The 24,458-nt window shown below is 42.3% G+C and overlaps 1 protein-coding gene across 1 annotated transcript in view; it reads right to left on the bottom strand.

Annotated features, from left to right (window-relative positions):
- The window catches only part of LOC308157759 (importin-11-like), a gene marked incomplete at both ends in the record, with an annotated part of 254,304 nt that overhangs the window by 144,617 nt on the left and 85,229 nt on the right, over window positions 1-24,458 (bottom strand). The window contains 5 exons of the mRNA XM_080531366.1: window positions 279-374; window positions 11,586-11,707; window positions 13,806-13,919; window positions 14,709-14,804; window positions 23,704-23,784. Of these exons, the coding sequence (XP_080387492.1) occupies window positions 279-374; window positions 11,586-11,707; window positions 13,806-13,919; window positions 14,709-14,804; window positions 23,704-23,784 (509 nt within the window). The remainder of the gene's footprint in view (window positions 1-278; window positions 375-11,585; window positions 11,708-13,805; window positions 13,920-14,708; window positions 14,805-23,703; window positions 23,785-24,458) is intronic.

Genomic DNA, 24,458 nt, shown 5'->3' with positions numbered 1-24,458 from the left:
TCCTACCTCTCCAACTCTTTTTGAAGGGCTTATGCGTCAGTCTTGTCATGCTTCTCACAATCTCATGGCAACAACTCAGCAATATTTATTTTGAGATACTCTTGAAGACTTTCGCTTTCTGTCCCTCGATATGTAGACGTCTCGATTCTATGTTTCTTCTTTACATTGACATCTTCGAATTCGGATACTTTTTTTTACAATGACATGAATTTCAGTCTCTCAGTTTACTTTGCAAGGTTGTGGTTTGACTTGTGTGGTCATGTTGCCGTCAGACTTACTCTTTGAAGGTTGCTGTGTCGGTGTCCTCTGTCATCACGTCGTGCAGTGCCTCGACGCAGATGTTGATGATGCCACAGAACTTGTCCTGGATCACGCTGCAACACAGAGATAGGATGAACAGCTTATCCAACACAGAGATAGGATGAACAGCTTATCCAACACAGAGATAGGATGAACAGCTTATCCAACACAGAGATAGGATGAACAGCTTATCCAACACAGAGATAGGATGAACAGCTTATCCAACACAGAGATAGGATGAACAGCTTATCCAACACAGAGATAGGATGAACAGCTTATCCAACACAGAGATAGGATGAACAGCTTATCCAACACAGAGATAGGATGAACAGCTTATCCAACACAGAGATAGGATGAACAGCTTATCCTGGACAAAAAGATATCAAAGAAAAACAGAACTTCTCCTGCAACACACTAACACATTGCACAAATTAAAAGGCACAACACTTATCCAACTTGTTAAGGCGCTGCCAAACAAGACATGGTTGGACATGGCAAGACATGGTTTGGACATGGCAAGACATGGTTTGGACATGGCAAGACATGGTTTGGACATGGCAAGACATGGTTTGGACATGGCAAGACATGGTTGGACATGGCAAGGCAACACTGTGACATTGTTGGATGCAGAACCAGTCAGGTACACAGGCTATGTGGCCGTTGAATATGGACCAGTGTGTCAGAAAAGCCCTCAAGATTATTAGGGACCCCAGCCACCTGAATCGGAAACGGTACCCAGAAGACGTCAAACAGCTATTTCCCCCAAGCAATCAGGTTCCTGGAGTCCACTGTAAGAATACAAAAGACTGCCACCCCCAAACCAACTACAACATTGAACATATTATATTATTATAACTAGTTGCATGCTACTGGAATACTTGTTAACTACTTGACTACTGTGCTGTATTAATATTGCATTTCATCTCATTATACTTATTTCATTCATATAAGACAATCGAAGCCACGGTAGTACCATCACTTTATTACTGTAGTATTACTTATTTTATTTATTTACTTATTATTGTGAATTTGTATCTTGATGCTGCAATGCCAATATTGAGGAACCAGCCAAAGAATTGTACTCTTGTGTATTTGTACATTGAGATGTAAAAAAAGCGATTCTGATTTTTATTCTGATATCCAGGGTGATCAGAAACACAGTTAAAGTGGTCCCTTTGAACCACTTGAGCATTGCAACCTATGATAAGAGGTTGTACAGACGACGCGTGTGTGTGTGTGTGTGTGTGTGTGTGTGTGCGCGCGCATGCATGGTGTAAAGAGTCAAAGCCATGCCATTGCCATAACGCTGAGAATCCTAGCTGGGATCACATATGGCGTATCAGATCAGTCATACACTGCACGTGTACATTGCCTCCTGGAGGAGAGCAGCAATAATTCATTCTCCGAAAAAATAGGAGAGAAATTTGGATCTGTGGATCGAAGGTTATACCTACCACCTATCATGCTGCTTCTCAACTCATCACACACATTTCTGCTACAGTGACATTGCATGGGTCTCAAATCTCACCTGTTCACCCTTTTTGCTTTCCAATTTATATCCCCATATACTGTAGCAAAAAATAAATAAATCTCCTTTATCCTCCCTCCCTCCCTCCCTGCCTGCCTGCCTCTTCTCTCCCTGTCTGTCTGGTTGACCCCTCTCTCTCATCTCACTGTTATCTGCAAGAGCAGTGAGATGGACAAAAATCTGAAATCCTTGGAATGTGCTACAGGTAGCAACAAACGTCACTACATACTTCACTACATACTTCAAGGGGGTAAACACTGAACAATCACGCCTGTGAATGCTGATGATGTCCATTGTGGCGTAGTCATGACGATTCCAATTAATTGTGTGTAATCATGATACATTTTCGGTACACAGCAACGGCATCGCCATCACAACAATTATCATTTTGTAATGGATGCAGAAATTCAAAATCCATACGACATTATAAACAGATGCTGTGTGCAAGAAGAGGGTGTAACAGTAAATCGCTGTTATGCATTCAGCAAACTGAGTAAGAGGGGCGAGGTGGGTGGTTGTGAAAGCAATACCAGAAATTCAATTCCACCATATTGCAGTGATCAGACCAGAGGCAGATCAGTCGATTCCATTTCTGAAGCTTGTATTGAGGCTGAGGTTTGGCTGACAGAGAGAGTGGAGAGGGAGGGAGAAAGAGGCCTGTGCCTGGACAGAGGGAAAGTAAATGAATAATTGATTAGCATGAGATTGGTTGGAGAGGACTTGGCCAAAGCCATTCAGTCGGGATAGACCACGGTGCTGTCTCAAGGGAACACAGAGGCATCCAGGGACAAGGCACCTGTGTCTGGAGCAACATCCCCCCCTCTTACCTCGGACTAGACCACCTCCTCTGCCGGTGGTCCAAGGACTTCCTGTCTGACTGCCCCCAGAGGGTCAGGATAGGCCTCCACAGCCATCAGCCTCAGCACCGGATCCCCCACAGGGCTGCGTGCTGAGTCCCCTATTCTATTCCATCTACACCCACGACTTCATCGCCGTCCACCCCAGCAACGCCATCATCAAGTCGCTGACGACACCACCGTGGTGGGCTGCATCTCTAAAGGTGACGAGGCTGCGTACCGCGACGAGGTGGAGCAGCTGTCAGTCCTGTGTAAAACCAACAACCTGCAGCTGAACAAGCTTAAGACCCAGGAGATTATCGTGGACTATAGGAGGAAGAAGACCGTCATACAGCCCCTGTACATCGATGGGGGCTGCATGGAGAGAGTCTCAGTCTTCAGATTCCTGGGCGTCCACCTGGAGGATGACATGACCTGGAGAACCAACACCACGGCGATCGTCAAGAAGGCACAGCAGAGACTCTACTTCCTGAGAAGAATACTCAGAAACTACCACCTCAGACAAGACCTGCTTGTGTCCTTCTACCGCTGCTCCGTGGAAAGCACCCTCACGTACTGCATATGCGTGTGGTTCCTCAGCTGCACAGCCGCAGAGAGGAAAGCGCTCCAGAGGGTCGTCAACTCGGCCCAGAAGATCATCGGATGCCCTCTTCCCTCCATGGAAGAACTGTACAACTCCCGCTGTCTCAAGAAGGCAGTCAAAATCCTCAAGGACCCCCACCACCCTGGCAACAAACACTTCATACGGCTGCGCTCAGGCAGGTGCTTCAGTACCAAGTACCATATTCTTCCCCAGGGCCATAAGTGCACTAAACTCGGCTAAGATCTAAGCAAAACAAAACAAAAATCCCCTCTGTAACCCCCCCCCCATGCAATACGAGAAACTACTGTGCAATAACCAAGGGAATAGTGCAATGTTCGATAACCCTGCAATATATGTTTACATTCTTGTGTTAGGTTTTCATATACTGTATATAAGTTACTAGTTCATACGTTTATACGTTGAAAAAAAACACAGTTACATGCTAACTCCCCCCTGTCTATATACCCCCCTGTGAATAGGCCAATATAAGTATATAAGTTTACATAATAGATACATTCTCAGATTCCTACCGATCACGTATTTATGTCTCATTCTTGTTTTTTATTATCTTAGGACTGTGTTGATTGTTAGCACCTAGGGCTTGGCATTTAAATGTCGTTGTACCTGTTACAATGACAAGATCATTAATTCATTAATTCATCATAATGAACATTATTGGGTTTACTTTTGACTTACTTTAAGTAATTCGGTTTGAAAATCATAACAATATTGCAACAATATTTATTACATTTAACTTTTGTCATAGTTCTGTGTCAGCTGCTGTCATAGAGAGTTTATCAGAGAGAGGTGGAGAGAGAGAGACAGAGAGAACACTCTGTGCTAATGTAGTGCGAGAAATAGGTGCCATCCACCATTTGCGCTGAGTACATCTAAGATACGATCCATTAGACATCTGATGAAGCACATGACATACAGAACAGACGTTATTCCATTTTGAACATTCAAACCCCATCACCCGCTTTGAAAAACATCATCATACAAACCGACAGAAAATCTAATCCAACTCGACCTGTACGTGAGTCACACATCTCTCGGTGAGTTCTCCATGAGATCCAACCGAATGACTCTGCTCCTCATGAGGATGAGGATTTTTGCTCTGTGTATTGTACATCCTGAGGGCTCTGTAGGTAAGGCAGCTATGGTGAAACAGCCTTTCACAGCCTTCCCGCAAGGGAAGAAAGGCTGACCCACTGAGCCTCCTTCTTCCTTCAGGTCAACATTCCATAGTCTGTATATTTCACACTTTTGTATCCCCACAAGCTGGTAAGAAGACCAAACCGCAAGGGAAGAAAGGCTGACCCACTGACCCTGCTTCAACATTCACATGCTGCTAGCTCACAGGGCCGTTAGGGAAACTAATGTTTCTGGTGCTTTAAAGTTCCACTTCTCCTTTAGAAAAGTTGGAGTCGTTGATGGATTATTTGAGTAATTTCTTTGAAAGGGAAGGAGGAGGGTTGGTCCATACATGTTGAGAAAAGGGAATAAGACACAGAGACAGTGAGAGATAAAGAGAGAAAGAGAGACGTCAAATTCAGGTTAAAATTGCAAGTGGTTGGGCACAAAAAAGTTGAAAGTAGAAATAATTTCAAAAGCAGGAGACATTGATAAATGTATCACCATAGCTGCCTTACGTACAGAGCCCCCAGGCTGTACAATACACAGAGGAAAAATCCTCATCTCCAACACACAGCCAAAATACCTCAAACTCACAAAACACATGACACCACCAAGTCCAACAAAAGGTTTATGAAACAAAGAACAAACTGGATCTCTAAAAGACATTAAACCAGTTTTTGAGGAAATCAATATGAATGCAACCAGACTGGTCTCAGACATGTTTCTTACTACTCGTCATGCGTCAAATAACATTCTACTACTTTAATACCATCGCTGTGTATCCATGCACCAGTGAGCACCTCTACTCTAATCTCCTGATAATAGTGCAAGGCTCGGCTGCCATGGCAACCAATCAATTTGGGCGTTATATTAAAGATCTCTTATCACATGTGAAACGTGTGTAGTTTCTAATTCCGCCCTGCCCGTCACCTCTCCCATGATTATTTTCGAATAGCTACCGTCCTGGGGTTGGCCTGTCAGACTCCATTTCAAAAGATGCAAAAATGGACATGTTATGAAAGCCAAAGAGCCTCTGCAAAGACTGAATTGGGCAGGGTTACGCAATCACACTACTACTGATTGCTACCTGAAATAATTATATTATCAACGTATTGATAAGCTATGATGCTGGAACAGAGATCAACACTTATGGAACAATATTAGATTAGATTCAATCTTATTGTCAATGCACAGAGTACAAGCATTGAGACAACGAAATGTAGTTTGGCATCTAACCAGATTGCACCAGTGCAAATAGTAGCAAAAGACATGGGCTGGGCTGGGAGAGCGCATAAGACACCAGAATGCTGCCATTCTTCTCCGAAGAGATTCACCCGAATATCCCTACTACTCGCTGAGCTATATCTATATCACAAATGTACGTTTGATAAGTAAGCAAGCTAGCTAACTATGATTGGAAATTAAGTACCGGTAGTATCCAGTTGTGGAATTATATTTATCACTACTTTGGCTGATGTGATGTGGGTGTGTTTGCTATAGTTAACTAGCCAACTCTGTATTAGAGGAGTGAATTACGTGTGAAATTAGCATGCTAGCAGGTGTTTTAATATGAAATGGCCATGCCAACATAAAAGCTATGACAGGTCTATGTTGCTAATCTCACGACCATTCTAAATGGACTGACTTATATAGCGCCTTTTTCCAAAGCGCTTTACAATGGCCTCTCATTCACCCATTCACACACCCCTTCACACACCAATAGCGGCAAGCTACCATGCAAGGCGCCAGCCTGCTCATTGGGAGCAATTTGGGGTTCAGTGTCTTGCCCAAGGACACCTGGACATAAGACCAGCCAGGGTTTGAAGCGCCGATCTGCAGACCGTGCGATCATTAGACACAGACTCTACCTCCTGCGCCACAGCCGCCCATTCTAACAGCTACACTGCAGAAATATTACAGCCACGAAATCAGCCTATAACATGATTAGAATTTGCATAATGCCAAAAGTCAAACTTGACACAGAATGCAATGCACCCATCACGTATGTAGAAATATAATGAAATGTCAGAAATGTAATGTACACATCTCAAAAGGTAAAGTTCACATCTCAAAACGTAATGTACACATGTCAAAATACAATGTACACATCTCGAAATACAATGTACACATCTCAAAATACAATGTACACATTTCGAAATACAATAGGGCTGTATTGTTTTCAGCAAACATTTGGCACAAATATTCTGTATTTTTACATTGTATTTATTGTTACACATGTATTGCATTTCGATGTGTGTATTGCATTTCGATGTGTGTATTGTATTTCATTGTGGCACGACCAATCCTCCATAGTTGATCCGTTGATTTACAAAATGCAATGAAATAATTGTGTTTCCCAAAATGGATGAATAATCGTGATCACAATATTGAGCAAAAATAATTGCGATTATAATTTTAGCTATAATCGTGCAGCCCTACCTGAAACCCATTGAAAACCTCTGGAATGTGATCAAGAGGAAGATGGATGGTCACAAGCAATCAAACAAAGCCAAGTTGCTTGCATTTCTGTGCCAGGAGTGGCATAAAGTAATCCAACAGCAATGTGAAAGACTGGTGGAGAGCATGCCAAAATGCATGAAAGGCTGTGATTTAAAATCAGGGTTATTCCACCAAATAATGATTTCTGTTCCTAAGTTATAACATTAGTATTGTATTGTATTATATTTTTGTTATTTTGACCAGTTGTCATTTCTGCAAATACAGTGGGTTCGGAAAGTATTCAGACCCCCTTACATTTTTCACTCTTTGTCATATTGCAGCCATTTGCTAAAATCAATTAATTTCATTTCTTTCCTCGTTCATGCACACACAGCACCCAATATTGTCAGAAAAACTCAGACTTGTAGACATTTTTGCAGATTTATTACAAAATAAACACTGAAATATCACATGGCCATAAGTATTCAGACCCTTTGCTCAGTATTGAGTTGAAGCACCTTTTTGAGCCAATACAGCCACGAGTCTTCTTGGGAATGATCCAACACGTTTTTCACACCTGGATTTGGGGATCTTTTGCCATTCCTCCTTGCAGATCCTCTCCAGTTCTGTCAGGTTGGATGGTGAACGTTGGTGGACAGCCATCTTCAGGTCTCTCCAGAGATGCTCAATTGGATTTAAGTCAGGACTCTGGCTCGGCCATTCAAGAACATTCACAGAGTTGTTCTGAAACCACTCCTTCGTTATTTTAGCTGTGTGCTTGGGATCATTGTCTTGTTGGAAGGTGAACCTTCGGCCCATTCTGAGGTCGTGAACACTCTGGAAAAGGTTTTTGTCCAGGATATCAATGTACTTGGCTGCATTCATCTTTCCTTCAATTGCAACCAGTCGTCCTGTCCCTGCAGCTGAAAAACACCCCCACAGCATGATGCTGCCACCACCATGCTTCACTGTAGGGATGGTATTAGGCAGGTGATGAGCAGTGCCAGGTGTTGTCCACACATACCGCTTAGAATTAAGACCAAAAAGTTCGATTTTGGTCTCATCAGACCAGAGAATTTTATTTCTCAGAGTCTGGGAGTCCTTCAGGTGTTTTTTGGCAAACTCGATGCAGGCTTTCATGTGTTTTGCACTGAGAAGAGGCTTCCGTCGGGCCACTCTGCCATAAAGCCCCGACTGATGGAGGGCTGCAGTGATGGTTGTCTTTCTAGAACTTTGTCCCATCTCCCCGCTGCATCTCTGGAGCTCAGCCAGAATGATCTTTGGGTTCTTCTTTACCTCTCTCACCAAGGCTCTTCTCCCCCGGATGCTCAGTTTGGCCGGACGGCCAGTTCGAGGAAGAGTCCTGGTCATCCCAAACTTCTTCCATTTAAGGATTATGGAGGCCACTGTGCTCTTAACCTTAAGTGCAACAGACATTTTTTTGTAGCCTTGGCCAGATCTGTGCCTTGCCACAATTCTGTCTCTCAGCTCTTCAGTCAGTTCCTTCGACCTCATGATTCTCATTTGCTCTGACTTTACACTGTGAGCTGTAAGGTCTTCTATTGACAGGTGTGTGCTTTTCCCAATCAAGTCCAATCAATGTAATTAAGCACAGCTGGACTCCAAGGAAGGTGTAGGCCCATCTCAAGGATGATCAGAAGAATTGGACAGCACCTGAGTTAAATATACAAGTGTCACAGCAAAGGGTCTGAATACTTATGGCCATGTGATATTTCAGTGTTTATTTTGTAATAAATCTGCAAAAATGTCTACAAGTCTGTGTTTTTCTGACAATATTGGGTGCTGTGTGTGCATGAACGTGGAAAAAAATGAAATTAATTGATTTTAGCAAATGGCTGCAGTATGACAAAGAGTGAAAGATTTAAGGGGGTCTGAATACTTTCCGAACCCACTGTAAATGGTCTAAATAACTATATTTATTTGGAATTTGGGAGAAATGTTGCCAGTAGTTTATAGAATAAAACATTTTACTCAAACACATATCGATATATAGCAAAACCAAAGAAACTGATAATTTTGCAGGGGTCTACATGTTTCCCAGAGCTGTATGTAAGATGTATACCAGAGCTGTATGTAAGATGTATACCAGAGCTGTATGTAACATGTATACCGGTCATTCAAAAGCAATATAATAAATATGGTATGTGCAAATAAGCAGTAGTGAAAACGCTAAAGCAATATTCATTTTTGCAATATAGGGCATATTACTTTCTCATGCCTTTTGACTTGTACTGCACAATGAGTTTTCATTCAATATGAACGGCCCCAGCACAGGAATCCATTTCTGAAGCTTAGCAAAACACATCTGAAATGGGCAATAACTCGATGTGCTCCAAAGTCACTCCACACAATACCAGTGAGAGCAGTTGATGGCCTAGGATACAGAGATAGATCTTATTAAGTTAGAAGTGATACGGATGTGAGATCCATTATAGAAAGTGTCAACAAAGAATAATCCTATCAGTCTCCATTTAATGTAGAATTCTTGAAAAGTTTGAAGAAGGTTTTTGGGCAGAATGTCAGGCTTAAACAAACTAAACTAAACTGGGCATTTCTGATTGCACTTTTTCCATGAAATCGACCACAAGGTAATGCATGCTAAATAGAACATAAAACAGTCTGAATGTCTACTGATTGCACAAAGATGGACAGTATTTAGAACTCAGAGTTTCAAAAATGCCTCAAAACATACACAACTTCACATTACTGAGGTGACATTCCTCAAAGATATGTAAAAGCAATAATGGAGAGAAACCCAATGAAGCCGTGACTGATAAGGCTAAGCAATAAGCTATTTCTCTCCCAGACAGTGGACACATGACAACAGTGCGCTTCTGAGCAGCCACTGCTTCATTCAGTCCAGTGAAGGAAGTGGGTCATTAGAACTCAGTCTACATAGCAAAGCTGAAGGGTTTATGACCTCATTGTTCAAAGGCTATGGAGGAGGACATGACTCCTCTTAGACCAATTTTTCCATCCTCCAAGCTAGCAGCTTGAGGCCCAATTATGCAGTAAGTAGAGAAGTAGTGCATGCAAAACCCATACTTATGTTTAAATCAAGCATTGACATCAATTGGATAATCCTGAGAAAATTCAGGTCATGTGTGTAGCTCAAGTTAGAATTTGTCCCTTAAGAGGCCAAACACATGTGGATTAGCGCTAGTTATGTTTATAAAAAACCAAAAAACATGCTTACTTTTATTTCCAAAGAATAAAGTGCTGAGCCCTAGTAGATAGCCTCGATGACCAAGCAAGAGATTCAGTTGTGTTTCCATAAACCATTCTGATTCGCATTAGAAACTTTATGGAAACGATAAATTCGAATAAACTTCCTCTAATTCGCACAAAAGTTTGTACGCTCACTTTTTTGTTTGTACCACACTTTGTACCACACTTTGTTAAAAGAAATAAAGCTTTATTGTACTTTTCTGTGTTTTTTGCATTGCAGTTGGAAGAGTTCTTTACATCAAACTATATACATGCGTGCTGTGTGTGCTGTGCCATTGATAAAATAATATACACACATTTTATTAAGAACACTACATTAATACTGGGTAGGGCCTCCCTTTACTCTCAAAACAGCCTCAATTCTTTGTGGCATTGATTCAACAAGATGTTGGAAACATTCCTTTGAGATTCTGGTCCATGATGACATGATTGCATCACGCAATTCAGGCAGATTTTTTAGGTGCACTTTCTAGCTGTGAATCCGTTCTACCAAAGGTGTTCTATTGGATTCAGATCCGATGACTGGGAAGTAGGGTTGGGCTGTTTCCATTTTTTGACACTGTTAAACCGTCCGCAAATGTAAACAAATAGAGAATATTAAGTAATCTACTAATACTACTATCTAGTTATAGCTAGACCCCCTGTTATCAGATATTTACATTAAATTACAGGCCAAGCAGAAGTCCTTATCTGACAGTTAAACGACAACCAATTAACACCACTGTGTTATTATCACTTGTTATTCATGTACTCATCCAAGTTGTGCTCGGCTATCTGGGGACAAATGCTGTTACTGGTGAAGGTATCACTTTTCTCTGACAGCTAAATTGGTTTCAATGTGGCGACTTTAGAGTGAAAAACATGTTTTCCAGAGTTCTACAGCTGGGGTTTCAGATGATGCACCAAGGCCGTCATACTCAATAGCTGATGCAAAGCAATCAAGGGGGCATACAAAAGAACTCCAACAGCCTGGGACTTCTAAAAAAAGAGCTGGGGAGAACTCTTGCCTAAAAAATCTTGCAAAAAGAAAAGTATCATGAATAGAAGATGATTTCCTTTCAAGTAAAGTTTTTCATCCAACATTAATATATGCTTCATCTCTCTCCTCTTTTTTATCGTCTCTTATCACCTATGAGGTGTGTATGTGATTTGGTGCCACAGATGAACACGCACCACATTGTTGTGACGAAAAGACACACCTAAATAAGCAACAACGATAAAAATCCTGAAGCACCGGCTAGACTATTATCTCTAAAAAGTACCTCTTTTGATGAAGTTTCATCAACTAGATGAAGGCCCCCAAAAAAGTTTGTTTTATTTCATGATAAGGAAAGTTCTGATTTTACCTGGCAGTGCTCAAGTGGTCACCACACACACGGCATGTTTTTAGACTTAGAATTTAGAAGATTAAACAATATGTCAGAGTTTTTTCCACAATGCTTATACTGTTTGGTATGTTCAGTGTGTGTTTGTGTGTGTGCGTCTTCCTTACCTGTTGTCAGATGGTAAGAGGGAGAGCAGGGCCAGGGATGAGAGTTTCCTTCTCTCTGGTTGTGTGATGTTGTCCATGCGGTCCACCCACATCTCTATTACACTGCCCAACAGTTGGTCCATCTGAGAGAGAGAGACAGAGAGAGAGAGAGAGAGAGAGAGAGAGAGAGAGAGAAACTGATTAATTGAATATATTCAATTAAATCAAATTCCATAAAGAAAATATAGAATTTCTGAATTAGGTTGAACCGTCTCAGCAACGGCCTCCCCTTCTGTCCTCGCCTCTACTATCATGAATGTGAAGGACAAAGACAGGTGAAACGCAATAGCTGGTGGATGTCTGCCACATTGCACATCACCTATGCTGCCTGGTCAGATTAGCATGGACACAGGAGACGGGACAGGACACTCTACCAGAGGACAGTATTAAGATGCTTGTCTGTATTTGAGAAGCAGAACAACTCTGATCCCCGACGCATGTGGCAAGGCACCCAGGCCATCACGGACTACAAGCCCAAAATAACAGCACTACCTAGTGATGCTCCGATCTGATCGGCGCCGATCGGTATCGGCCGATATGGCCTTGATCGGTTTTGATCGGAGTTCTCAAAACGGCCGATCAAACACGACCGATCAGTTAACAAAATGGCGTCGCCAGTCTGGAAATATTACACAGTGTCGGAAAGAGACAACAAATATGCAGTTTGTAATGTCTGCGCAAAAGAAATTCCTCGCGGAGGAACGCACGCAAGGACTTTCAATACCACGAATATCATACGGCATTTGCTGCGTTCGTCGATTCGCTCCGAGAGCGCCGAAGCGCACACTGGGCTCGACGTCATAAAGGGACCGAGTGCTTTGATTGGACGAGAGGTGTTCCACGAGTGCTGGTCAGAGTTCCAGCGCGACTTCACGAGCGTAGTGTAGGTAGTGTTCAGCGACGTCATGTGACCCCGCGAGCAGGAAGTCACTAAGCTAGACTAAGGTCCATAGCAACAACAACTATTAGCGCGAGAGTTTTAGGTCTTTCTCTGTGCACCTTGCACAAGTGTAGATAGCGAGCGACTTTTCAGCATAGCAGGACATATTTGAGATGATAAGAGGAACAGGCTGAGTGCCAAAAACGCTGAGATGCTTGTATTTCTCAAGGCTAATCTGACAGTGATGCTGCTTAATCAGAAGTAAGGTTTGAGTCTGAAATCTCCTTAGGTGAAATGTTTTGTTTTTTTGTTTTATTGATTATTGCTGACTTGCTGTCTTATCTCCTCCTAAATATGACTTGAAACTGACTGACTTGAAACAGTATTTTATATTTGGCTATAGCCTGTTTATGTTGCAGTTTAGTTTGGGTATGTTTATTGTTCCTCAGGAAAGCTACAGTATAAGCTCCAAGTTCTCTAAGAGCCCCTAGTTCCTCTCATTCGAGTGGAATGTTGCACATTTGATGTGACAGTGTACATTTTATTTATTATGATTTTTATTTTCACATTTTATTTGTTTTTCCTGAAGTAAGCTACAGGTGGTTGTGAATTCAATAAAACAGATGGTTGTCAATTCATGCTACTTTCTCATCTCCTAATTTCATTTGAATACTTAATATACAATGTCAATGGTGTTAAGAATAATTAAAAACATAAATAATGCTACACAATAAATAGAATGCTTCAATTGCCATTTTCGACGCTGTGATCGGTGATCGGTGATATCGGATCGGCAGATCACTGATTCCAGTGATCGGTGATCGGTGATCGGCACCAAAAACCCTGATCGGAGCATCTCTAGCACTACCACAGCACATTGTGGTGTGCCAACAACCTGGCCCTCAACACCAAGAGAACCAAGGAGCTCATTGTGGACTACAGGAAAGCTAAGGGCTGCGAACACACCCCCATCTACGTCAATGGGATGGAGGTGGAGCGTGTCTTCTGGTTCCTGGATGTCCACATCGCCGTGTTTCTACTTCCTGAGCAGACGGCTGAAGAAGGCCCATATGTCTCCTAGGATTCTGGTCAACTTCATATGAGACACACTGGCAGCGCGGCAAAGGATTGGTTACACCAGCAAAGAGACTGAATGGGATTCAATAAGCACTCTGGACTATGGTTGACAAGAGAGGGCAGGAGGGGAACATACTGTATCTTCCTCAGGGATTTGCAGTGTCGTCATAATGTGGCGCAGACGGGAGTACGAATGGAAACAGACACTTGAAAAACAAACAAACCTCTTGGTTGAATTCTGTGGCCATCTGTGTGAGGAGGGAGGAGAAGAAAGTAGAGTTCTGCAGTAGGACTCTTCCAATGATCCCTAGGTAGGTAGACATCACCACTGGGTACCTCTGCGGAGACAATGGGAGGGAAGGGATTCATCAATGTTAATGTTAATGTTAATTTTATTTATAATGCGCCCCCCATCCAACTTTTACATCGGCCCGGGGCGCAGCCCGGGTAAAGGAACAGATAAAGACAAGGACAAGGACAAGGAACACAGAAAGCAAACAGACACAGACTACTTAAACGAACATCTCAAGGGATACAATTTACAACAAATAGGGAGTAGACTTAGGGAACATCATTGACGAAGAATCAATCACGTATGTACGCCCGCACACACATGCACACACACACAGGAAAGAACATTAAGTGGAGGCATGAACCCTTGAGAGCTATTGTCCCAGACAAGGTGATTGCATACCCTATAACCATGACGTATACAGTTACCTTGAGAGAGCAGACTATATTCTGTACATGTGGTCAGTGACTTACAGCATGATTTGGCTGTCCTTTCTAAGTGTGTTTCTACAGTATGAGACATTGAAGGACGTGATGAGAACAGACAATGGCTGTCGGTAGACTGAAGGATGTCAGGTTCAAAAGGAGTTACAGCAGGGTGCTGCGAATATAGCCGAAGGACGAATAGACCTGTTAGTGTGACTGGCTAGAAAGACATGAAGAGAGAGAGAGTGGTGAGAAGATGAGAGAAAGAGATGGAGCACGAAGGGTAATTGAGGGAGGGACAAAATGGGAATGGCCGAGAGAGAGAGAGAGAGAGAGAGAGAGAGAGAGAGAGAGAGAGAGAGAGAGAGAGAGAGAGAGAGAGAGAGGTTTTTGTACCACAGCCAGCTCACCTCGCCATTGACGATGCCTCGGAAAACAGCCGGTAGCAGGGGCTGGAACATGTGGGCTCCCAACATGGGGCTCACCTTTAGAGCTATTTCCACCACCTAAAGAGGGGGACAGAAGGCGGGGGGAGAGGGGAGAAAGAAACAGGGGGTAAGATAGGTGGCTAATGAAAGAGACATACAAGAGAGGTTTTTCCTCCTCTCAGTGAAAAGCCATAACCAGTGGGGGAAATAAGTATTCAACACATCATTTTAACTCGACATATTTCCATTGCAGCTATTCACATGAAATTTAGACATAAAATCCATAAAAAAGGTTATGTGCAATTAAGGGGAATGACACAGGAAAGAAGTATTTATAGTAGGCTATAAACTGAAATGGGTTAGGGTTAGGTGGTACTTGGTGGAGAAGCCGTTGTTTCCAATGACAGTTTCAAAATGCTTCCGGTACGAAAAAACAAATTTCTCACAGTGATCCGGTGGGACTTTGGCCCATTCTTCAACACAGACAGTCTTTAAATCTTGAAGATTCCGGGGGGCCCACTGGTTCAGTTCCTTCCACATTTTCTATTGGATTTAAGTCTGATTGACTAAGCCACCATTACTTTCTTCCTCTTGAACCAATTGAGAGTCTCCTTTGCAGTATGTTTTGGATTGTTGTCCTGCTGGAAAATCCACTCACGTCTCATCCTCATCATCCTGGTGAATGGCAACAGACTCTTCTCAAGAATCCCCCGGTACATGGCTTCATTCATCTTCAAATGTTCTGTAGCAAACTTCAAACAAGCTTCAACATGCCTTTTCTTCAGTAATGGTGTCTTCTGGATTGATCGTGAATGGAGACCATGGCGGTGGAGTGCATTGCCTGTTGTTTTCTTTGTGACAACTGTACCCACTACTTCCAGGTCTTTCTTACATTTTATGTGAATAGCTGCAATGGAAATGCTATGTTTCAGTTAAAAAATGTTGATATGTTGAATAATTATTTCCCCCACTGTAGCCTACATGTTGTACATCTGGAAGTGTTCACAGAAGCAGAGGTATAAAGGCACGACAGACAGACCTTGAACAAAAAAATCGAACGAAATATGACTATTAAATCAGCATGGCCATTAACCATATTTGACATAATGAGAATAAGATAGATAAGCCCCTGGTCGGAACGTTCTCCTCAGGGACATTCATGTAAGCATGATGTAAGCCATGGTAAAACACAATGTTAGAAGAGTTAAGAGTGTGAGCGGAGTGTGTGTGTGTGCATGCGGTATGACACAAATAGCTAACTAATCTGCTGGGTGCTAACCAGAGAGAGCATCAGAGCTAAAAGCTCTTCTCCACACCATTACGCCTGCTAATGATGACAAAAGACTATGATGACATGGCCCCTGACCTCAATAAAACACACACATAACACCTCAACCTTTATCACCAAGAAAGCATTTTAAAATGGAATCTAACATTCACCCTTGTTTGATCTTTACAAAAAGGAAAATCTGACAGTGTCCAATGACCACATGATAGAGACCCAAATCTAAAACCCCCCCAAAAAGAGAGAGTCAAGGCCATAGTCAACAGGTTAGAGGTTTGCGTGAGTCCATTTACGCGCTTGGGTGAGACAATGCACGTGTGTGAATGAGAGAGTGTGAGTGAGTGAGCGAGAGGGACCCCTAAATTACACCGATAGCGTCAACCTCAGCAGCGTGTGTGCGTGGCGGAACTGCTGCGTCTCTTTCTGTCGTGTCTTCCATACTGGAAGCATTTCTGCTACGGCTGTACTGCGGAGCTCTTACAGACAGCCCTATCTTTGTGCATTGAGTTTGCCTTGGATAATGGCCGTCAATAATATCATGTTTAATTTCACTTCATTATACATTTCATTTATATTTAGTTTAGACAGAGAAGTGTGTGCTCAATTGTAAAATAAAAAATAAAAAAATAAAATAAATAAAAATAAAATAGTACAGCAATCCCTTTTAACTTGAGCCGGCTCAGTTTAAGTCATTTCCATGGGGGATATCAGGTTTCTGTTCTACAGTTTTCCAGAGGTGGGCTTATCGAGAACTATCTAATTTACATTAGAAAGGGGGACATTACATGACAGGCACCAGTTCAGTCTGCTGAATCAGAAGTGCTATGCGTTTGTCTTGCTACAATATCTTTCTTTCGTTTCAAGTTCGCGATTTTTTCCTCTTACAAATCGGTACGTTATGTTGATCATGAAGAAAATAGACTGTCGATGACAACATATGATTTTTATTTTATTTTATGTACCGTAACTCTACTTTAAATAGTTTAGATTAGCCCACTTGTGTAATTGCATTTCCTGAATAATAGTAACGTGGACTAATCATTTATTGTTCTATTTTCTTTATATTTTTAAGAGCGAGTTGTAGACAGAAGGAGAAGAGCCATAGCTCTTTATCTGTTGCTCTAAAACTCCCAGAGAAATTTCGAACAATGTGGCTTCGCCCAATAAATCAGAGAAGTTGTTGTGGCTGAACTGCATCTTGACGCATGCAGTACTTCACAATGAGTGCTGATCATCTTCTTTCCTTGGTTGGACCCAACCTTACCAGGCACACAACAAATTACCGGGCTTCCATTGAACCAAAAACAGCGGCGTGCTGTTACAGTGTTGAAAAAAAAGAAGAAAAAAAAAGAAAGTAGACATTATTTACAGATGTATACATCGATACTGTAGTGTATGTTGTTGGTATGATCTCAATATGACTATCAACAGATCACTTTCAGGCGCGCAGCACACAGAAAAAATAGGCGAGAGTCCGAATCTCTAGATGGCGTGTCGCGGCAGCCAGCTCGTCTCACACGCACTGTATGGCTGCTCTAACCCGTTAACATGGCCGCCGCTGCTGAGGTTGACGCTTGCGGTGTAATTTAGGGGTGAGTGTGTGTGTGTGTGTGTGTGTTTCTGTGAAAACCTTCTGTGTTGTGTGTCTCCACGGTGTGCCTTGTAATTGTTGCTGCTCCTCTGTCCTCGTCTTCCATAGTAGAGATTAGCCAGATGTGCAGTAGTGCCAGTGAGCTTTCAACCCTAAAGCCTGACTGTCGCTTCGCATAAATAAACCTCTACAATCAGCCACACTGATGATACAGACACAGACACACACACACACACACACACACACACACCAACAGACACACACACGACACACACAATCATACAAATACACACATACACATTGAGACAAGCATGCCCGCAAACACATCCGTGCACACACACACACACACATACACACACACACACACACACACTAATTGAATACTGGTATCTACAACTATCCTAATGACGACAGAAATGGGGGCTAGTAAAGCCCTCTCACTCTTGCTCTCCCCACCGAGCAGCTTTTGTAAACAAAATCCAAACACACACACACACACACACACACACACACACACACACACATGTGCACGCCTACACAAACACACTAATTGAATATCGGTATCTGCACTATCCTAATGGAAATGGAAACGGGGGCTGAGGAGCAAAGCTCTCTCGCTCTCATTGCCAAGTAGGGAGAGCAACTTGAAAAATAAATAAATAAATGTTATATAAATAAAATAAAACATCCAACATGAGGAACAATCCAAAGAACGGAACTGACTGACTGTTCTTTCTATTTCTGTGCTATACAGGCTAGTAACAACCACCAACCCGCTTGTAGAAGACAATCTGTTCCAAAAGGTTCTGATGAAAACACGGGGTTAGCCTCCCCCTCCTCTGACACCTGGGAGAAGCATTAGTGTGCCCGCAGCCCTGGCATATCAGATGGGAGATAATTAAAGCCTGTCAGTGGGCAGGACTAACAGCAGCATGTCTCCTGCCCTCTCTGCTACAGTAACCCGGGGTACAAATTAAAGGAGGGGTTGCTTGTATTCAAGTTTGCTGGGCCAGAGAAAGATGATTCATTATCCAGAAGCTGGTGAAGGCAGGAGGAGGAGGAGGAGGGAGAGGATCGGGTTGGGGTGGGGGGGGTGTTGGGACACAATGACCTCTAAAGATGTTCTCTCTGGCTAATATCATACTGCTTCAGCTCAAACCTGTAATCCTTGTGGGTGGAAGTGGTCCTGAGGCGCAGGTTAGGGACCAGCTTATCCTCCCTCAATCCTTATTAATCATTGGGGGGATGGAGGGCAAAAGTGACCTTGGATCAATGTCTAGGGGGCAATTTCATTAAATTCCTGTTCCCGAAAAACTCTGACCTTATGGAGGTCTGAGAGTAGCATGGATTAAAAAAAGAAAAGTTCATTTAGCGTAAATTACAGATAAGAGCCACCGAGCCATCAGCATCACTGATCTAGGCACTGGTGGGTCAAGGTCAGATGAATTTGGTCACAGAACCAACACACAAACACACTGCTGCCCTTGGCTGACTAGACAGGACGCTTCTCTCACTGAAAGGTAAGCCATAACGTACACACACACTGGCGCACACACACACACACACACACACACACACACACACACACACACACACACACACAGGCACACACACAGGCACACACACACACACACACACACACACACACACACACACACACACACATTGGCACACATACAGACTGGCATCAGATCTAGCTCCAAGTCTGGTAACTAGAGCAACCACAGCTCACTACAGGGACTCTAATACCCACAGTCCCATTGATTTTTGATTTCAAGCCATACACCATTTAACAAGATTAATTATTAACACTGAAGGTAAGGTGAGGTAGGCAGAGTGTGTAGTGCAATACTTTTAGATGAAGTAAACACAGTGCAGAAAGATGAGAGGAGCCAGAGGGTTAATTCGGCATCCATTGCTGTTCTCAGTCTGTGGACAAAATAAGGACTGGGCCTGATTTTCAGTGGTGGAAAAGGGGGCTGTGAACAGTCGTTTTCTACTAATATCTGCACATTGTCCTTTGACTGATTGGAGCATTATGCCCAGGGTCTTAGGATACTTTCTCCGCACAGAACAAAACATGTTTAGCCGAGCTGAAGCCAAACACAGCTTGTGGCACAGCGGGCGCTACACACAATGGTCAATTGTGAGCGCATTGATTGGTTCTTCTCACATACTTTGTATTTGCATTTGAGCAAGTTATCTCGTTCCTTGCTCCTTATGTTGGAGCAAAAAGTGATTGGGCGGTTATTCAAACAAACACACCTCATGGTTCCTTCAATCAAAAACAGATACAAAATAAATGATACATGGTACAGGGATAGCAACAAGCGTTGGGCACAGCCCATTCATTATCCACTCACTGAGGGACAACATGAAATAAGGCTCCGTAGGCTAACTTGCACTTTGATGTCCAGCCGCTTTCACAAAATCGACAACAATACATGCCATTTCCGCCTTGTTACTTCTCTGGCTCTCGACATAACCAAAACAACAGCCCATAAATTAGTTCCCCAGGGCTGAAAAGTGGCAGTTGTCATGGTCCCTCCATTTAGATAGTTTTTGAAGTTTTGTGGAGTGTTTTCCAGTTTGGTGACACACTGTAAAAACACAATTGTATTTTCCAGTGACAGAGAATAGTAAACAAAATGTCAGATAACAGCATCGGGATTGTGTTGTTCTTGGCAAGCCACATCACGACAGTTTACTGAACTCTCAAATATTTCTCAAGTCTCAGGGGGACGTTTTTTCTTTTAATATGCACGAATTTGACCCTTTTCTAAGTCGAGTCAAATGCTCTGTGTTATCATCCCACATGCGGAATACTGCTGCATGAATAAAACTCAATATTTCAGGAAAGAATCCTTCAGCCTCCTTATAATTATACACTTTTTTCAGATAATGGGGCGGTTTCACAGACAAGGCTTAAGCCTAATCCTAGATTAAAAAGAATCTTCAATGGAGAATTTATATTGAAAGTATGACTTAGTTTAGGACTAGGCTTAAACCAGCCCATTACATATATATACTTGAAATGTTTTTTTATTAAATGAAAAGGGTAACATGATCAAATATTCATGACCTATCAGAACAAAGATGCATATTAAAAAGGCATCAATCTAATTATTATAGTAACTGCTCTTCACTACCTTTGAAGTTAGCTAACTTCACTCAGTAGGGAATCAAAAAACAACTCTACATGAAACAACTTCTCAAACATGGGATTAGTAACTGAAAGGAGATGAGAAGGAAACAGAAAATTCACACTCTCCCCTCTCTGATCACATACCACCCATAATGATGCTCACACATCATAGGATCAGATGTGTTATCAACATACATATTCAGTATATAGATTCAATGCAAATGTAGCCTACTCAGATTAAGCTAGTATGAAGAGAGCCAAACCAACACACTGATCTAAACCATATTGACAAAGTGATAATTGCAGCAACAAGTGACTGAAAGGAGGTGAAGGAACAACAACACTTCGACAGCTCTGTTACCGTGCTCGGGGAACTAACGGCTGACATCCTTTCAGACTCATTTGCTGTAGAGACGTCAATGGAGTCTGCCTTAATTAATTGTCATTAGCAGCTAGTGGCGTAACCCCTTAGCCTTCTTTCTAATTGTTGCTGCCCTTTTTGGTTCTGTCTTGTGTGTGTGTGAGTGTGTGTGTGTGTGTGTGTGTGTGTGTGTGTGTGTGTGTGTGTGTGTGTGTACGTGTGTGTGTCTGTACGTGTGTATGTGTGTGTGTGTGTGTGTGTGTACGTGTGTGTGTTTGTATGTGTATGTACACCAGGGTTTCCGTTAGAAAAAATTGGCGCCGGTCATCGTGTCCGGGAAGATTTCAATTTACCGGACAAACGTGAGATATTCCGGTCATCATATTAAAATATAATATAGCTGTTTGTCGCGGTGATTACTGTTGTGTAGCCTATATATGCCGTTTAATGTCTATTTCTCATCCGATACGATTATGCGAGCTATATAATAAATATCATAATATATAGGCTTTCATGATTCGCATGCGCGCTATGCCATTATGTCCAGCGCTGAACGCGCGCCACACTGGGAACTGAACAGACTGCATCGATCAATGAACGGACTCCACATTACGTTAACTGAAGTGTGTTAAATAGTTTCACGACAGTAATGTAAGTTTTCTATATTCTCTTTCCAGTTTTACCCTTTTTATCAATAAAACAACGTAATTTATATAACCACGTCTCGCTGATTGGGAAGGCATTAAGTCTAGCTGCCTGTCAAATCATACTTACCCGGACTCGGGAGTATGAGAATGGGGAGGATGTATCGGGGGGATACACACCCGTGGACTATTTCACCTTAGTGGCACAAATTAAACTCTAACACTATAGATAGACTAAATTGAACTAAAATGATGGACACCGACTGAATAACTGAGTGGGGGGAAGACAACTCTCAAATGTGGAACAATTATAACATTTAATACATAAAGATAAAACATACACAAATATATAACATTGATATCCCTAAACTCAAATGTAGTGTGGTATTGTCAACCTAATCTAATCAATCCTAATCTAATGGTGGGGATGTTATACTCTGAATCTCCCGACTCAGGGCTGGAACGGGTACGGCAGGCTCAATCAATGAACGGGGTTGAGATGGCCGCTAGCGTCCTTTACTAGCCGCATCTCACGGCCCTCGGTGGTCATTCACTGTGCTCTAGCACATCCAAAACACGCAGAACAATAACCTTGACTCCGGTCACTGCAGTGGTTTTATTTAGACTAGATCAAACTAAATTAACTGACTAAACTACTCGCGCCGTTGAGAGACAGGGTTGCCAGATGGGGGGGGGTTACCGCCGAATGGGCTACTGGGTTTAGCGGTTATTTAGCGGACTAGTTAGGCTGTAAATTGTCAATCCCATCTGGCAACCCTGCCGCTGTTTGTCATCGCGTAGGCTAGTCTACACATTAATAATAAAAGAAAACATATAGCCTATATATTCGTCTTTTTTAATATAGAAGGAATCAGAATATGTGACAAATTAATTTTAGCAAATTGTATTCAAATTGTGCTTAAAGGGAATTATTTTCACCGGACATTATGACCGAAGAGGTTTAAAAATGTCGGACTTCAACAGATTTTATCGGACAAAGACCGGTAATTACCGGTTAACGGAAACCCTGATGTACACGTGTGTGTGCGTCTCTGTACGTGTTTGTCTCTGTACGTGTGTGTGTGTGTGTGTGTGTGTGTGTGTGTGTGAGTGACGGAGAAAGAGAGAGGACCGGGCCGTTTCAGAGATGAGGTTACAGCCTAAGGTTAAGAACGATGTGAGGATGTGCTTGAGGTTGATGAAACTTGAGGACTTTTTCTTTATCCCTTTATCCTTTCATCTCTCTCTCTCTCCTCCCCCCGACCCTCACTCAAGGGGAGAGAGGGAGAGGGAGATGAAGGGAGAAAGGGATAAAGAAAAAGTCATACAGAGAGAGTAATACAGAGAGCAGTGATACTCAATCCTGGTTCTGGAGAGCCACATAGGGGGTAGAGATGTTGTTCCAGCCCTGTGCCATCACACCTGATTGAACTAAATCAAGTGAACTTCAAAATCTTGATGAGCTGAATCAGGTTTGTCAGAGCCAAGCTGGGACAAAAACCTGCTGCAGTGCAGCTCTCCAGGACCAGGACCACTGATAGAGTAAGAGTGAGTGATGAGATGAGGGAGAGAGAAGGATGGAAGAAGTGGGAGGGAGAGATTAGAGGGGATAGAAGTTAGGGTAGACAGAGGAGAGAAGGGAGGGAAAGATTAAAAGGAAGGAGGAATGCAAAATGAAAGAAGATAAGTCATCTTCTTCTTCCTCCCTGGTGTGATGAAAGGCGAGGCTCCGTGTCAGGAAGTACAGAGTGAATAACAGCTCTCCAAGCTCACGCTGAGCTGCAGGATGGTAGGATGTGAGTATGTGCCGCCACACACACACAGGTGCAATGGTAACAGGACCTTGTTGTATTTTTCATAGAACAGACAGCTAATTTGTGGTTGGTGCACGCACGCACTGCCGTGCACGTACACACACACACACACACACACACACACACACACACACTACCTTCAGCACTTGGACCTGGCCGTCGTTGGTGATGTCTTCGAGCAGATCACAGAATGACCTACACAGCGCTTCAGCATAGTTCTGTGTAGAGAGAGAGGGGGGGGGGGTTTAGATGGAGACTAAAGATAGATATACAGTACAGGCCAAAAGTTTGGACACACCTTCTCATTCAATGTGTTTCCTTTATTTTCATGACTATTTGGTACATTGTAGATTCTCACTGAAGGCATCAAAACTATGAATGAACACATAGGAATTATGTATTTAACAATAAAGTGTGAAATAACTCTAAATATGTCTTATATTTTAGATTCCTCAAAGTAGCCACCCTTTGCTTTTTTGTTGTTAATAAAATATATAATAATAATATTAAATATAATATGTGTTAATAATAATATGTTATTATATATATGTAATATTATTATAATATATTTTATTAACAAAAAAAAAATATATATGTTATTAACAACAAAAAAGCAAAGGGTGGCTACTTTGAGGAAGACATATTTAGAGTTATTTCACACTTTTTGTTAAGTACATCATTCCACATGTGTTCATTCATAGCTTTGATGCCTTCAGTGAGAATCTACAATGTAAATAGTCATGAAAATAAAGGAAACACATTGAATGAGGTGTGTCCAAAATTTTGAATGAGGTGTGTCCACAATGTTGGCCTGTACTGTAAATCTGTGTGTATGTGTGTGTGTGTGTGTGTGTGTGTGTGTGTGTGTGTGTGTGTGTGTGTGTGTGTGTGT

This window comes from Nansenia antarctica (assembly GCF_963989245.1).
Source record: "Nansenia antarctica genome assembly, chromosome: 5".
In the NCBI taxonomy this organism is placed as follows: domain Eukaryota; kingdom Metazoa; phylum Chordata; class Actinopteri; order Argentiniformes; family Microstomatidae; genus Nansenia; species Nansenia antarctica.
The sequence above is the reverse complement of the archived record's forward strand: the minus strand, read 5'-3'. Positions and strand labels throughout refer to the sequence as shown.